Source organism: Chiloscyllium plagiosum, unplaced genomic scaffold, assembly GCF_037043375.1.
Source record: "Chiloscyllium plagiosum isolate Xiang-an unplaced genomic scaffold, Cpla_swu_hap1 HiC_scaffold_10, whole genome shotgun sequence".
NCBI classification, from domain to species: Eukaryota; Metazoa; Chordata; class Chondrichthyes; order Orectolobiformes; family Hemiscylliidae; genus Chiloscyllium; species Chiloscyllium plagiosum.
In genome coordinates, this window is record NW_028270148.1 from 68,881,761 (window position 1) to 68,897,141 (window position 15,381).

The 15,381-nt window shown below is 39.5% G+C and overlaps 1 protein-coding gene across 11 annotated transcripts in view; it reads left to right on the forward strand.

The window, feature by feature from the left end:
* sanbr (SANT and BTB domain regulator of CSR) overlaps nt 1-15,381 on the forward strand; it is a 730,291-nt gene that overhangs the window by 695,651 nt on the left and 19,259 nt on the right. For all 11 annotated transcript variants that reach the window (XM_087991419.1, XM_087991418.1, XM_087991417.1 and 8 more), the window contains 2 exons: nt 602-675; nt 3,903-3,994. In XM_087991419.1, the coding sequence (XP_087847545.1) occupies nt 602-675; nt 3,903-3,994 (166 nt within the window). The remainder of the gene's footprint in view (nt 1-601; nt 676-3,902; nt 3,995-15,381) is intronic.

Sequence of the window (15,381 nt, forward strand, 5' to 3'; positions counted from 1 at the left end):
CATATGTTAAGAAATCATGATCAGCAGTTTTCTAATGTGCATCACCAGTGAGTAAAACCTTTCATCAGGAACACTCATTCCCAAAATTCCCTCTTGAATACAAAGCAGGTTTCGAAAGGAACCACATGTTAAGTGCCACTTTTGTTCTTTAAATTGTCCTAATTAAGTCTGTATCATCCAACTTATTTATTTTAAGACCTTGATATTATTTTCTATGTGCAGGATCAATACATCAAAGAGAATGTTGTTTACATAGCTGCGCTGAGATCGAAATTACATTTACAAATAATAATAATCAATGACAAAACTCCCATTTCAGTTTATTTTTCTGAATTCATGTCTACGTTATACCTGCACTCAAATGAGTTTTCATATTCTTCTCTGAATTTGTCAAAGTTCTGTATGCATCACAATGTTTGGAAAAATCAATCAATTGACAAGATTACTGCCAAGAATCTTTAAAGAACACCATTCAATAAAAATGATAAAAGTCTATAGGTGATTTTGAGAATTTTAGGAAGAATTGACATTTTATTATCTGTTTATGATGAAAAGATGGAAGAAATATGTAGTGACATAACTCAATATCTCCTTATGTTAGTGTATGTTTTCAGAAAAGCAAGTGGGACAGTAGTCGCTCAATGCGATTTAACCAGGACGCTCAAAGAGAGGAAGGTATGTTAGCTCATGTTAAGACCTGTAAATTACAAAGTAACAATTTATAATGGCCTAGATTCTGATGTAAGTGACAAAAGATTAACTGTCACAGACATTTGGCAAGCTTTTAAATGCAGATTTCCTCCAATCTTGAGTCTTTTCCAGCAGGGCATCCATTTACAAGGGATTTGTGTTCAGGAACAGAAACAGCAAATAAAAACAAAGTACTGCAAGTGCTGGAGATCTGAAACAGCAAGCTTCTTCAACAAATCCAATTTATGTGGAGTGATTTGGTTAAATTCAAAATCAGTGTCTTAAGTTGAACAAAGCAACTACAAAGACATAAGAGACAAATTGACTAACTTTGGAAACTACATTTTAAAAATATGCCCATAGGCATACAGTTCCAAAAATGTAGTCAAATCATTCATATTACACCACAAATATATATTGACTTAGGGATAAAGACTCCATGAGAGAGGCACAGCTAATGAGAAATTAAGAATAGTGTTTGATGAAAGGAAGAGGCTTATCGTATTGCCAAAGAAAAGAATGAAAATTGCAGATTTGGAAAGAAGATAGATTTCAGAAATGGTCGACTAATAAAGTAAGAAAATGAGAATAAATTAGCAAGGGATATAAGCAAAAGCTTCTATAGGTGTGTAAAATTGAAGAGATTAGCAAAAGTAAATATGGGACCCTTTTTATTTTTGCTCACATTCGAAAATGTAAACACATGCCACAATTTGTGGGGAGATAAGGTTGTGGTGAGAAGAGGAGTTTAAAGAAATTAGCGTTCGTGAATAAAATAACACTAGAGTTTTTTTTAAATGTCAACAAAACTCCTGAGGCTGATGGCCTGTCTGGAGTTGTAAAAATTGTGGCTACAGTCATAATGAATTCATTAGTTTGATCTGTTAGAATTTTCTAGAAGTTTCTAGAATGATCTCAGTGAATTGAAATGTAGAAATAGAAAACCCTGCTATTCAAGAAAGAAGGGGAACAGGAAACAAGGAAATAAAGGGCAGCTAGTTAGGCAGGTGTAGTTGCAAAATTCGAAAATCTGTTATTAGAGATATAGTAACACGGCACTTGGAAAATTATCAATAGGAACAAATTACTGCAGATGCTGGAATCTGTAGTGAAAACAACAAATGCTGGAGGTCACAGCGGGTCAGGCAGCATCCACAGCGAGAGAGCAAGCTAATGTTTTAAGCTGGCAGCACTCATGAAGAGTCATCTAGAATCGAAATATTTGCTTGCTATCTCTCCATGGATGCAGTTTGACACCCTATGATCTCCGGCATTTGTTGTTTTCAGTCGGAAAATTTATATATGATTGGGCCTACTCAACATTGATTTGTGAAAAGGAAATTATGTTTAATACATCTGTTTGTAATGTGAAAATTAGGTAAAGCAGAACCAGTGGATAGATTGTACTGCATTTGGATTCAGAACCTAAACCTGAGCTATAAATCTTCTCACAACTCGCTAGATACACAAACAGGCAGAAAAACTATAAACCAGGCCTAACTTTTTAAACACCTTTTTAGATTGGAACTGGCGGGCACTCATTTCATTCCTGGTCTATCTGACCATAGTTGTGAAGAAGTTGGATTCACTGACAGCAGCTTCTGTACTTTTGCAGTCATGGCTACTGGACATTGATTTTGCCTGATTGTCTTGAATATATCCAAGTGCTGTGTTATAACATCTTTAATAATAGCATCCAGCATATCCCTTATGACAGATGTTAAGCTACCTGGCCTATAGTTTGCTGCATTCACCACCCACCCTTTTTGAATAAAGGAATTACATTAGCCATTTTCTAATTTAAAGGAACTTCCTCTGAATCAAATAGTTTTTGGAAAATTAAAACCAATGCATTAACTACTTCACCGGCTACTTGTTTTAAGACTCTAGGATGAAATCCATCAGGATCTTGGGACTTGTCAACTCCCAGTTCCAACAATTTACTCAGCACCCTACTTTCCCTGGCTAATTGTAATTTTTCTGAATTTCTTCCTTTCAATTCCTGATTTACAGCTATTTACAGGATGCTACATGTATCCCCTCTAGTGAAGACTGATGCCAAATATCTGATCAATTCATCTTCCATCTCTTTATCCTACAATACTAATTCCCCAAGCTCATTTTCTATATGATCAATACTTACTTTGTTAACTATTTTCTTTTATAAATATCTGAAGAAAATTTTCTTAGCAGTTTTATATTTCTGGCTAACTTTCTCTTATACTCTTAATTTTTTCCTCCTTATTAATCATTCAGTAATTTGCTTGCTTTTTAGTATTCTGCCCAATTCTCTATCCTGCCATCTATCTTTGGAGATTATATGTCTTTTCTTTGAGTTTGAGACTATCTTTGACTTTTTTAGTTAACCACTGATGCTAGCTCCATCCCATAGAATTTTTCTTATTTGTTGAAATGTATATATTCTGCACTTTCCAGAATATCTCCTTAAATGTTTGCCACTGCATCTCTATTGACCTATCCCTTAACCTAAATTGCTAAGTTCATATTCGTTAGTTCTGTTTTCATGCCCTCATAATTGCCCTTGTTTAAATTCAAAATGGTCATCTTGAACACACATTTCCTCCCTTAAGCTGTGTGTAAAATGCAATCATATTATGGTCATGCTACCCAGCGCTGCTTTCACTGAGGTCAGTAGTTAATTCTATTTTATTTGTCAAAAGCAGGCCTAAGTATAATCACGTTGGTGCCATGACATACTAGTCTAAGAAATTGTCCCAAAAGCATTCAAAGACTACTTTATCCTCATCTGATTTTTCTATCTATATGTGGGTTAAAATCTCCCATGACAATTGTTGTATCCTTTTGACAAGCTCTCGTTTTTTCTTCTTTGATATCCTGTTCTATCATGTGGTTACTGTTAGGAACCTGTACCACAACTCCAACAAGTGACCCCCCCACCCCCGGCCAACTTCTATCATTCCTAAGGTTCCAATCTAGGTAATCTTGCAACCACATCTCAGTTACGGACACTAGATCGTACTCAATTATCTGAATTTGTTCAACTAATTCATCTGTTTTGTTTCGAATGTTATATTAAGATTTGTCCTTGTATTATTTTTGTAATCTCTGGTCATACCTGCTGATTTCCTCTTAGATTTGAATTCTCTGTTCTTGTCATTTTTTCCAGTTGCATTTATTGAACGTAATGTTGTATCAATGTATTTGTAATTAATGCAACTTTTAACTTTCAGATCAAAGAAGAATGGTTGAAATAATTGGACATCTGACAAAATTAAGGTTTGGAGAAAAAATTGATCGCACCAAGGGAAAAGAAGCAAAAGAGGTAAATTGGGATTCCATCAGTATTTTACAATATAATGCACTTTGGATTCTTACCTGAAGTGTTTAATATGTTAATCTACTTGTTAAAGTCTATGGAAAACATCCCTTGAAGAGTGTGACTTCATTGTGTTTCCCTGTGACAGGAATATTTCCTATTAATTTGATTTGAGGCAATCTGTATATGGGCTCACCTCATTCATAAGATGTACTTTTGGTGGGAAGAGAAGGAGAAAATAACTGAATAGTTGCAATCTACTGTTTAAACACTTGATGGAAATGCTTTCAAGTGCCTGTACAGACCCATTTGATGCTTCCATCTCAGTAACCCTTCGATATTCAGAGTACATATTTACTGAGAAGTTGCCTGAAATGCTTCAGAATCCTACAGGACAGCATTGAACCTGTGAGAGGCAGTGCTTTCTGTGTCTAAATGAAAAGAAACAGTAATAGGCCTTTCAGCGTGCTCTATTAGTTAATAAGAATATGGCTGATCTGTTGGGTTTCAAATTTCACATTGCCATCTATTCCCAATAACCACAGATTCTTGTTAAGCAAGAGAATCAATCAACTTCTGCTTTGAAAATTCAATGACTGCTGCCTGAGGCAGAGTTACAAAGTCACACAATCCTCTGAGAGAGGGCAGCACGGTGGCTGAATGGTTAGTACTTGCCTCACAGTGCCAGGGACCTGAGTTCAATTCCAGCCTCGGGCGACTGTCTGTGTGAAGTTTGCACATTCTCCTCTTGTCTGTGTAGGTTTTCTCCAGGTTAGGTGAATTGGCCATGCTAAGTTGTCCATAGTGTTCAGGAATGTGTAGGCTAGGTACATTAGCAAGGAGTAAATGTAGAGTAGTGGGTGGGGGAGTGGATCTTGGTGGGTTGCTCTTCGGTGGGTGTGTGGACTTGTTGGGCCAAAGGGCCTGTTTTCACACTGTAGGGATTCTATGATTCTATGAAAAAAACTTCATCATCTTCGTCCTAAAAGGTTTACCCCTTAATTTAAAATAGTGGTACCTCCTTCTGAACTCATCAAAAAGACAAACATCCTAAACAGGTCCACCTTTCAAGAGTATTCAGGATCTTATACACTTCAATCAAATCATAGAGTAGTACAGCATGGAAACAGACTCTTCAGTCGAACTCAACCATGCTGACCAGATATCCTAAACTGATCTAGTCCTGTTTACCAGCATTTGGTTCATATTCCTCTCAACCCTTCCTATTCATGTACCCATTCAGATGCCTTTTAAATATTATAATTGTACCCGCCTCCATCACTTCCTCTGGCAGCTCGTTCCATGCACCACCCGTTGTGTGAAAATTTGGTCCTTAGGTCTCTTTAAGTGTTTCCCCTCTCAGTTTAAACCTATACTCTCTAGTTTTGGGCTCCCCTACCCTGGGAAAAAAGACCTTGGCTATTCACCCTATCCATGACCCCATGTTTTTATAAACTTCTATCAGGTCACCCCTCAGCTTCAGATTCTCCATGGAATTCAGCCTCTCCCTATAGCTCAAACTCTCCAATCCTGGCAGCATCCTTGTTATTCTTTTCTGCACCCTTTCAAGTTTAACAACATCATTTCTACAACAGGGAAGTTAAGCGCAGTTAACTGTCCAAATTCTGCAACTGGGGTGGAGAGAGCATGCCTTGTAGTTGGCCCTCTTGGCATGGATGATTTAGGTGGTTATCCTTGGGACTGATTGGGCATACACGGGTTAGATGGGAGAGGCCACGCATTTGTCGAAGTGTCCTCAGGCAAATCGTTAGGGAGTCCTCCACCAATTAATGCATGTTGGCATCACCCTTTCTCTGTGAGGGAAAAGTGCAATGGAGTGGGGTTGAAGTTTCTCATTCCTCCTCTGCCTTACCATCAAAGCTGAGCGCCAATTGCAACAGCGTGGAGTGCAGGACTGAACATGTGTCCAGCAGACAGTATGTACTCAACTTAGCTTTCCCTGGCTGCTGTGAACCACTCCAAAGAAATTACTAGATGCAAGCATACTGGAGTCAGCACAATACAGATAAGATTGACAGACTCCTTCATTCTTTGATCAAGCTTACCAACTGACTCTGAAAAAGCTGTTTTCTGCTCCTGATGCAGTCATCAATGTCCAAGACCATGGGATGGGCACAATGAACAGGTGCCTAGATATCTCCAGCAATCCTCTCAATTGAAGAAACATAAGGCATTTCTTCCTTGACCAGCTGCAGAAACATGCCTGTGGAGTGATCATCAAATTGGTTGCCCAAATTTAACGTGGGTAAGAGTTCCCATGAGGTGAAAATTAATGAGCTGGTGGAGAGGGCAGGTGAAAACATTGCTGGTGTATCCTCTAAGGCTTCAGTGGCTTCCCCCTCAGAATTGGAGGTGATATTGAGAGTCTCAGGTGTAGGCCTCTGCTTGACACTGAGAATCTGAAGAAGAAAGGAGAAGGAAGTGGTTGTGTAAATGACCATAAGACATAGGAGCAGAAATGAGGCCATTCGGCCCATCGAGTCTGCTCCACCATTCAATCATGGCTATGTTTCTAAATCCCATTCTCCTGCTTTCTCCCTGTAATCCTTAATCCCCTTAACGATCAATAATCTATCTATCTCCATCTTAAATATACTCAAACACCTAGCCTCCACGGCCTTCTATGGCAGTGAATTCCATAAATTCACCACTTTTTGGCTGAAGAAATTTCTCCTTATCTCCATTCTAAAAGGTCTTCCCTTTACTCTAAGGCTGTGCCCTCAGGTCCTAGCCTGTTCTACCAATGGAAACATCTTCCCAATATCCACTCTGTCCAGGCCATTCAGTATTCTGTAATTTTCAATCCGATCACCCCCTCACCCTTCTAAACTCCATCGAGTATAGTCCCAGAGTCCTTAAACGTTCCTCATATGTTAATCTTTTCATTCCTGGGACTATTCTCGTGAACCTCCTCTGAATGCGCCCCAGGGCCAGTACATCCTGCCTGTGATATGGGGCCAAAAACTGTGCACAGTACTCTAAATGTGGTCTGACCAGGGCCTTATAAAGCTTCAGAAGTACAAGTTCAAGTTCTCTCAAAATAAATGCCAACATTGCATTTGCTTTCCTAACTCCTAATTAAACCTGCAAGGTTGCCTTGAGAGAATCCTGGACTAGAATGTTCAAGTCTCTTTGCACTTCAGACTTCTGAATTTTCTCCCCATTTAGAAAATCGTCTATGCTTCTGTTTATCAAAGTGCATGACTTCACACTTTCCCACGTTGTACTCCACTTGCCACTTCTTTACCCACTCTCCTAACCTGTCCACATCCTTCTGCAGCCTCCCCGCCTCCTCAGTACTACCTGTCCCTCTACCTATCTTTGTGTCATCTGCAAACTTAGCCAGAATACCCTCAGTTCCTTCATCTAAATTGTTAATGTATAAAGTGAAAAGTTGTGCTCTGAACGCTGACACTTGCAGAACACCACTTGTCACCAGCTGCCTTCCTGAGAAAGACGCTTTTATCCCTACTCTCTGCTTTCTGCCAGGCAGCCAATCTTCAATCCATGCTTGCACTTTGCCTCTAACACCATGTGCCCTTTTCTTACACAGCTGCCTCCTGTGCGGCACCTTCTCAAAGGCCTTCTTGAAGTCCAAGTAGATAACAACCATTGGCTCACCTTGGTCTAACCTGCATGTTATTTCCTCAAAGAATTCTAGCTGATTTGTCAGGTATGACCTCCCCTTGATGAAACCATGCTTTGCCCTATTTAAAAGGCATAAATGCTTGTGTAGATTAAGAACGAACGAGTATTAACATTAATGAGAGAGCAGCATGAACCTTGCTGGATTGAGCAGCCATTGAGGTCTCACCATCCCCACGTGAACAGTCATGCTGCTGTCCAACTAAGTCCACTGTTTTCTCCTCAAGTGGGGTGAAGGGCCTAATGGCTGCTTGCCCCTTGCTAGTTCTCAACCTCTTGGCCCAGTTATGGGCCATTTCTTCCTATAATGAGACAATGGGAGGATTTGAATATAGTGGAAGTTGATGAAAGAACAGTTAGTGATAATACAGGATTGTGGGGGGGGAGCTGGTAAGGTGGACCCCAGTAAGTGTGTGGAGCGCAGATGGCAGGATGGGTTAGTCGTAGTTGGGAGTATAAGGTGGGTGAGAACCATTGAGTGGACATGATGCATACTATAGTGAGCTCTTTTTATTTGTTCATGGGAAGCGGGCCACATTTGCTTTGCCATCATTTATTGCGCATTCCTGATTGTTCAGAGGACAGTTAAGAATCAACCAGATTGTTGTGATGACAGGTGTGAGATTTATAAATTTATTTATGTTTTGTAGTTTGGATTTTAAACCAGTGGCATAGAGGTTTCAGTCTGTTTGTGTGAAGGCATTCAATAATTAACTAGGGTAGTCTGTCCAGAGCCATGATTTTAAACCAGTATGTGCCAGAAAACAGATGACTTAAGTCTTTCTGGAATGTTAATGAAAGATTAGATTAGATTACATTACATTACAGTGTGGAAATAGGCCCTTAGGCCCAACAAGTCCACACTGACCCGCCGAAGCGCAACCCACCCATACCCCTACATTTACCCCTTACCTAACACTACGGGCAATTTAGCATGGCCAATTCACCTGACCTGCACATCTTTGGACTGTGGGAGGAAACCGGAGCACCCAGAGGAAACCCACGCAGACACGGGGAGAACGTGCAAACTTCACACAATCAGTCGCCTGAGGCGGGAATTGAACCCGGGTCTCTGGCGCTGTGAGGCAGCAGTGCTAACCACTGTGCCACCGTGCCGCCCACAAGTTTGTTTATATTGTGGGGATTTATGACAGGGGCGCAAAAGCTTTGAAAGACATTAGCTTACTTTTGGGTTTAGAATCCTCAAAGATTTAATTTGGCTTTGAAAATTGGAAAGCTTGTGGATCAATTTTAAGTTAGATGCACGGAGATGCTCTTCTATAAAAAGGTGACTGTTCAAAGTGGTTAAGGAAGTAGGTAATTTGAAAGAGTGTAATTTGTGAAACAGTGTAGTTGAAACCAGGAGTGCTTGCTTTAAAATCTGCATTGGTTACTCAAAGTTGAAAAAGTCTCAGGAAAAGCTTTGCAGATCACAGGACAAGAACTGAGAAAATAGTAAAGTCAAATCTACACGTTGGATAGGAAAAGAAAACTTTTCTTCTGTTTTATTTATCTGTAAAGTGGCAGTGCTGGGGAATAGATAAAAGTTTGCATTACTGTGTAAATTGAAATCTTTCAAGTAATATTGTGTATATTGTTTGGCTTGTTTTGGTATGTTTTTATTTTTCTTTTGTTATAAGATTCTTTTTTTTAAATGTTGAAACCAAATCTGCAATCTGGCATGCTTATGTTTCAGTAGAAGACTACCATGTTAAACCTTAAAAAGAGCAAAATATGATTTGTCTCACCAGATTTTATTCTTGGTTCTGACATGTTGAGTAGTAACAAAAGCTGGGATTACAACAGTTTGGAATTGTATTTAGACCAGGCCAGTAGTTACAGTAGGTTTCCTTCCTTAAAAATTACACTAGAGTTGCAGTCCATCAACCTTGAGGTGCACTTGCAGTAGCAGAATTTAAATGAGTGCTGGACCTTGCAGGGTACATGTGATCATTCACCTTCTTCCTGATCTGCTGTGCATTCTGTCTAATCTTAGGCACAGCATTAACTTAGGCCACTATCTGTGTCCAGGCTGATTATGCCTGATGGCATGGCCTCTTTTTATAGTCTGCAGAAAAAATGATGGCTGTCCTCACATGCCTCCAGGTCCCAGTTTACAAAACAGGAAGTTAACTCACCTTCTTGGGCCATTTCCTCACTGATAATGGTCAAATGCCACAGTGTGAGGAGCAGTTCCTAGTTTATTTGAAGTTATCTGCAGCTGGGCTTTAAATACGATGGTGTGGTGTAAATATTGGAAGCAAGCATCTCCACCTCTCCTGCCACGCAATTCTACACGAAGGGTGCCATCAGATCTGATTGCATAATTCAGAAGATTACATGAGAAAAGTTGTTCTGAGCCATAGTGGATAAAGTGCCATAAATCTTATTTAACTAAACATTGAGTATGGAAAAACTCCACCCATTGTTCTTTATAATCATCTTGCACTATTTTTATAGGTGACAGGTGCCATTTAACAAGCTGTTTCCTTAATTTCTAAGCATACAGATATTTTCACAATGTCACATTAGTCCACTATCCGGTTTTGTATCTTCTCAACAGCATCATCAGGATTGCAATAAATTTTAAGCGTGGATGACCAATTTATCTTTTGTTAGTTTCTTTATGCGTTATTTGACCCCCTCCTGCTTTTCCTAATCTAAATCTATCATAGGTCTGTATTCTGTTCTCCCTCATAAGCGTGTCTGGCTTCCTTTTAAATGCATTCAGATTATTTGTTTCAAACACTCTGTTTGTCACAAGTTGCACAATTCTTGAGTAAAGACATTTCGGCTTAATTCTCTATAGTTTTTCTAGGCACTTTCTCATAATTACGGAGAGTTATACTTTTCCCCACAAGTGGAAACCTTCTTTGCCCATCCATTCTATTAAAATCTTTTGTAGTTTTATTTACCTAATTAATTCATTACGTACTGTACTTTTTTTCAAGGAAACTGACATCGTTTTGCATGATTGAATGTAGATATCTTGGGGTTATGGGCCGAGACAAGGTTAGACTAATGGGGACTTCCTAAGATGTAGCAAGGATAGGCTATTTGGCCCATTGAACCTGTTTTATCATTCAGTGACATCTGGGCTGTCTCGAGAGTGACCTTACCTCCACATTCTTGATTGTTCCCTAATCCTCAACTGCTTTGTAGATCAAAAATCTAACCAACTCAACTTTGAATATTTTCAATGACCCAGCACCCACAACTCTGTGGAAAGAGAATTCCAAAGGCTAATGACCTTCTGAGAGAAGGAGTTTCTCTTAATTTCAATCTTAAATGGGAAACCCCTTCTATTTAAGCTATCCTCCCTAATTCTAGACTCCCCACGAGAAGAAAAATCCTCTCAGCATCTACTTTGTTAAGCACCCTCAGAAGCCTGTGTGTTTCAATGAGAAGAAAATGCTATAAAGCAATTTGTAAATAATTAAAACTTATTGCTTAGCCGAAGGAACAAGGATGATCAGTGAGCTGGACTTAACTTAAGCTAGGACATAAGCGGTACACTTTTTGATTTCTCAAGTTTACAGAGGGTAGGATAAAAGAGGATGGCCAAAAATAGTCAAGTCTGGAGATGGAATAAAATTTGGATGAAGGTTTCAGCAAGGCAGGGGTAGGGTTGAGCAATATACAATTCATAGTGAGGGTACAGATATATGTTTGAGGAGAAAGTGAGGTCTGCAGATGCTAGAGATCAGAGCTGAAAATGTGTTGCTGGAAAAGCGCAGCAGGTCAGGTAGCATCCAGGGAACAGGAGAATCGACGTTTCTGAAGAAGGGCTTATGCCCGAAACGTCGATTCTCCTGTTCCCTGGATGCTACCTGACCTGCTGCGCTTTTCCAGCAACACATTTTCAGCTACAGATATATGTTTGTAAATTCAACTTGAAGTCAACTTATGAACAATTGATATAGCTTCAAATGGTTGCTGCAAAAGAGGATAGAGTTTCTGGCTAAGCAATGTTTGTGGAGTGAATGGACAATAATGGTTTCAGTTTTCTTAGTATTTAGCTGGAGAAAATGTCTGCTTATACACTATTAGATGTTGGAAAAGCATTTTGACAAGTTCGAGACAGTGAAGCGGTTGAGATAAATGTTGGTGAGGTAGTGGCAGGTATTGCCAGTGTACTTTATAATTTCTCATATGTTTTTGGCTGATTTCACTGAGAGTCAATATAGAAATGAGAATTAGCAGGGAGCCAAATATAAATCCTTGGGTAAATCAGAGGCACCAATAGGAAAAAAAAGCTATTATGAGTAGATAGCTAAGAAAAAAACAGAACTCTGCATCCCCCCGCCAGCTGAACAATGATGAAGAGGCCTTCAACAAAAACAGAAGTTGCTAGAAAAGTTCAGCAGGTCTGGCACCATCTGTGAAAAAAAATCAGAACTAACGTTTCGTGTCTGGTGACCCTTTCTCTGGCCTTAGAGGTGGGAAGTGTTCTCAAGTGGAAGATGTTTCTTAAAGGTGACAGGTTATGAAGGACAAAGAGAGAGAATTTATCTTTTGTTTTATATAGACACTTAGCACATCATTTGTGCCTATGAAATGGGCCATTTTTGAACTGGGGCAGAGAAATTTAAGCATCGAGTTCTGGGAAAATGAGCATCATTTTCAGAATGAAAATATATTCAAGGATTTTGGAAAGAGATGATGAAAACAGATTTGAAGAAGATGAGGACGGTGCTTGTGGAGTAAGTACCATTAAAAGTATCAAGTAACATTAGAATCCCAAAAAGAATTTGGATCGTCAGCAGTTTTAGTGGGAATAGAGTGCAAAGAACAGGAAGTAAATCTATTGGACAAAGTGAACTCAGAGATGGAAAGGAAATATGGTCATAGGAGATGGAAAAGAAATCATAAAAAAAACAAGTTCAGGGTAGAGCAGAAGGAAATGTATACAGGAAACTTGGCCTGATTCTTTTCCCAAAAATATACTCCATTCATAAAATTTGTAAAAGCATTGGGACTTGAAAATTAGAGTGCAATAACATGCAACATTTCTCCATATAATATTCCACTTTTACCGTGCTTCAGCATGTTTGTAACAGTCTTCATATTTAAAATATACATTTCATGCCAAGCATAGAACCCAGGGCAAAAACAATTTAAATTGAAAACTGTAGAAAATGCAGTAGAAATAAACTTTTCTTGATGGAACATGTTCCATGCTGAGTTGCATCAATAGCACTTAGTGCTTTTGATGTTCACAATGTATATCCTTGCCAGGAATGGAACCCTGGCAAGCCCTTCATGGCCAAGGGGAAGAGGGGTAAATAGGAAAGGCAGATAAACGAATGGATTGAATGTTGGTGCCAAAGAAATCCATAGTGTCATTACGCTTGTTTGGAGGCAAGGATAAATGAGACAGGGCAGAGGATTTAAGAAGATGGTTTGCAGTCTTGGAGAAGCCAGGGTTATAAGGAAGATAATCCAAGGATTGTTATCTGTTTTGGCAGGTATTAACAGAACCTGATGGTCTTTATGATCCAACCTGACTTGGTGTTGATTGACTAAACCGTTTTTGCATGTCTTTTCTAATCAATTTTACATTCAGTGGACTTAAGGCGTTGGGGATGAGGCCCATATTTGGGAACTGGGGTCATGGGGGAGGTTTTTGTGTGTGAACCCTGAAGGTGGAAGGGGGGAAATTGTGGCTCATAGATCAACAGCTTTGGGGACATGTAACGTGGAAAAATGAAATGGCTTGCAAATTAAAGTGATGGACTCAGACCCAAAGTGGTTTCCAAAATGCGCACACAAATGGGCACAGACAAATTATATGTGCTTGGTTAGATAGCAATTATTGGAATGCCTGTGCCCTATGTATACCTAAAGTGGGCATGAGAGAAACAATTTTCGTTCCTGTTATCTGAAATCAAGAGGCAAGGTAAAATTCCTGACATTGAATTACTTGAAGTTAAATGCCAAGTCAACAAATGCTACTCTCACGAGGGTGTGTGGCTTGGTCACCAACTTCTGGTGTAGGGGGGACATAAACAAATAATTTCTTATATGGATGACTTTTGGATACTTCAAGACTACTACGATCATTTGTGCTCAAGTTAAAGAAAATGTTTCCAAAGAACTTGAAAACTTCGATAGTGCAGGCTGTGTTGAAGGATTACATTGCATCTTGGAGACCCAAGGAGGTTAAAGGCAAAAATAGAAAACAAATTCAGGGATCGATGCTAAATGATCCCATGATTTATACCTGCACCACTAATAGTAATAATTGTTGTTCAAGAATTGAATTCTTAAATCACTCATGATGCAGAATGGCAAAGTAAGTGAAATATTTTGATTTCTGCATCATTCATTGAGACAGTGAGCCAAGAGAAGCAAACATAGAACTGAAAAGCAGAGATATTTGTTTAAAATTGTATAGAATCTTAGTTAGGCTTGTTGTTCTTGTCTTCAGATTATGGAAAGGCTTTGAAACGCTGGAGGCAGTGCAAAAGGCAGGGATGCCACCAGAACTGTAAACATGTATCGAGCAAGAGAAATTCAACAGGGTTGGTACCTCTCTGTAGAAAAGACTGACTGGTGACAAGGTATTTAAGATTATGAAAGGTTTTAATACGGTAGATGTAAAGGTGCTGTTTTCACTAATGGGGGAGACCAGAACTAAAGACCATATATATAACAGTCACTAATAAATCCAAAGAAAAGTTAAGGAGAATTGTTTTAATCCACATAATAGTTAGAATGTGAAATGTACTATAGAATAGCCGAGGCCAAATACATTTAAGGGGAAGCTAAATGTTCTGCTTATTACTGATATTTCTTTGCCAACTGTCCACTGCGGATGCCATTTCCTTAGCACTGCATTCATCCCTGGAACATCTGGACAACAAGGACACCCACATCAGACTCCTGCTCATTGAGTACAGCTCCACCTTCAGAGGGTCAGCATGGATACCACCATTACACGTGGGGTCACCACCCACTATGTACGCAGCAGGTATTCATGTAACGCAGCCAACATTGTCTATAATGCGCTGCAGGCAAAGACACCCTGAGGTATGGTACATGGGTGAGACCAAGCAGAGGCTACAACAATGGATGAATGGACAGCGCACAACAATCAACAGGCAGGAATGTTCCCTCCCAGTCCGAAAACACTTCAGTGGTCTGGGACATTCGACCTCAGACCTTCAGGTGACCATCCTCCAAGGCAGACTTCGGGACAGGTAACAATGCAAAGTGGCTGAGCAGAGACTGATAGCCAAATTCGAAACTTATGGGAGTGGCCTCAACCGGGACCTTGGGTTCATGTAACACTACAGGTGACCCCACTGCATTGCACACACGCACATACACACACACCCCTTTACACTCACACATACATAGACACACACACTCTGACAGACTCACACACACAATTTTGTGGAGTGAATCTGTACTTGCAGAATTACATTTTATTTTGCTCTAAAACTGCATGAATCCATGTAAGATTCTGTAAATCCCTTTTTTAGAAATCTTTTAGAATCAGTCTGAACTTTGGGGCACAGATAGCCTCACACAGGGCACCTCACACCTTCAATGCATTTTCTGGGCCAACATAGCACCTATTGTTAAAGTTCACTTAAGAATGTAATTTTAAAAAAAGGATTCTGGGATTTACTTATGAAAGAACCAAAACTAACATGGTCATTTTAAAAGATGCGAGACTTTACAACAATGCAGGTCTTTTTCAATATATAATTTCAGTTGCA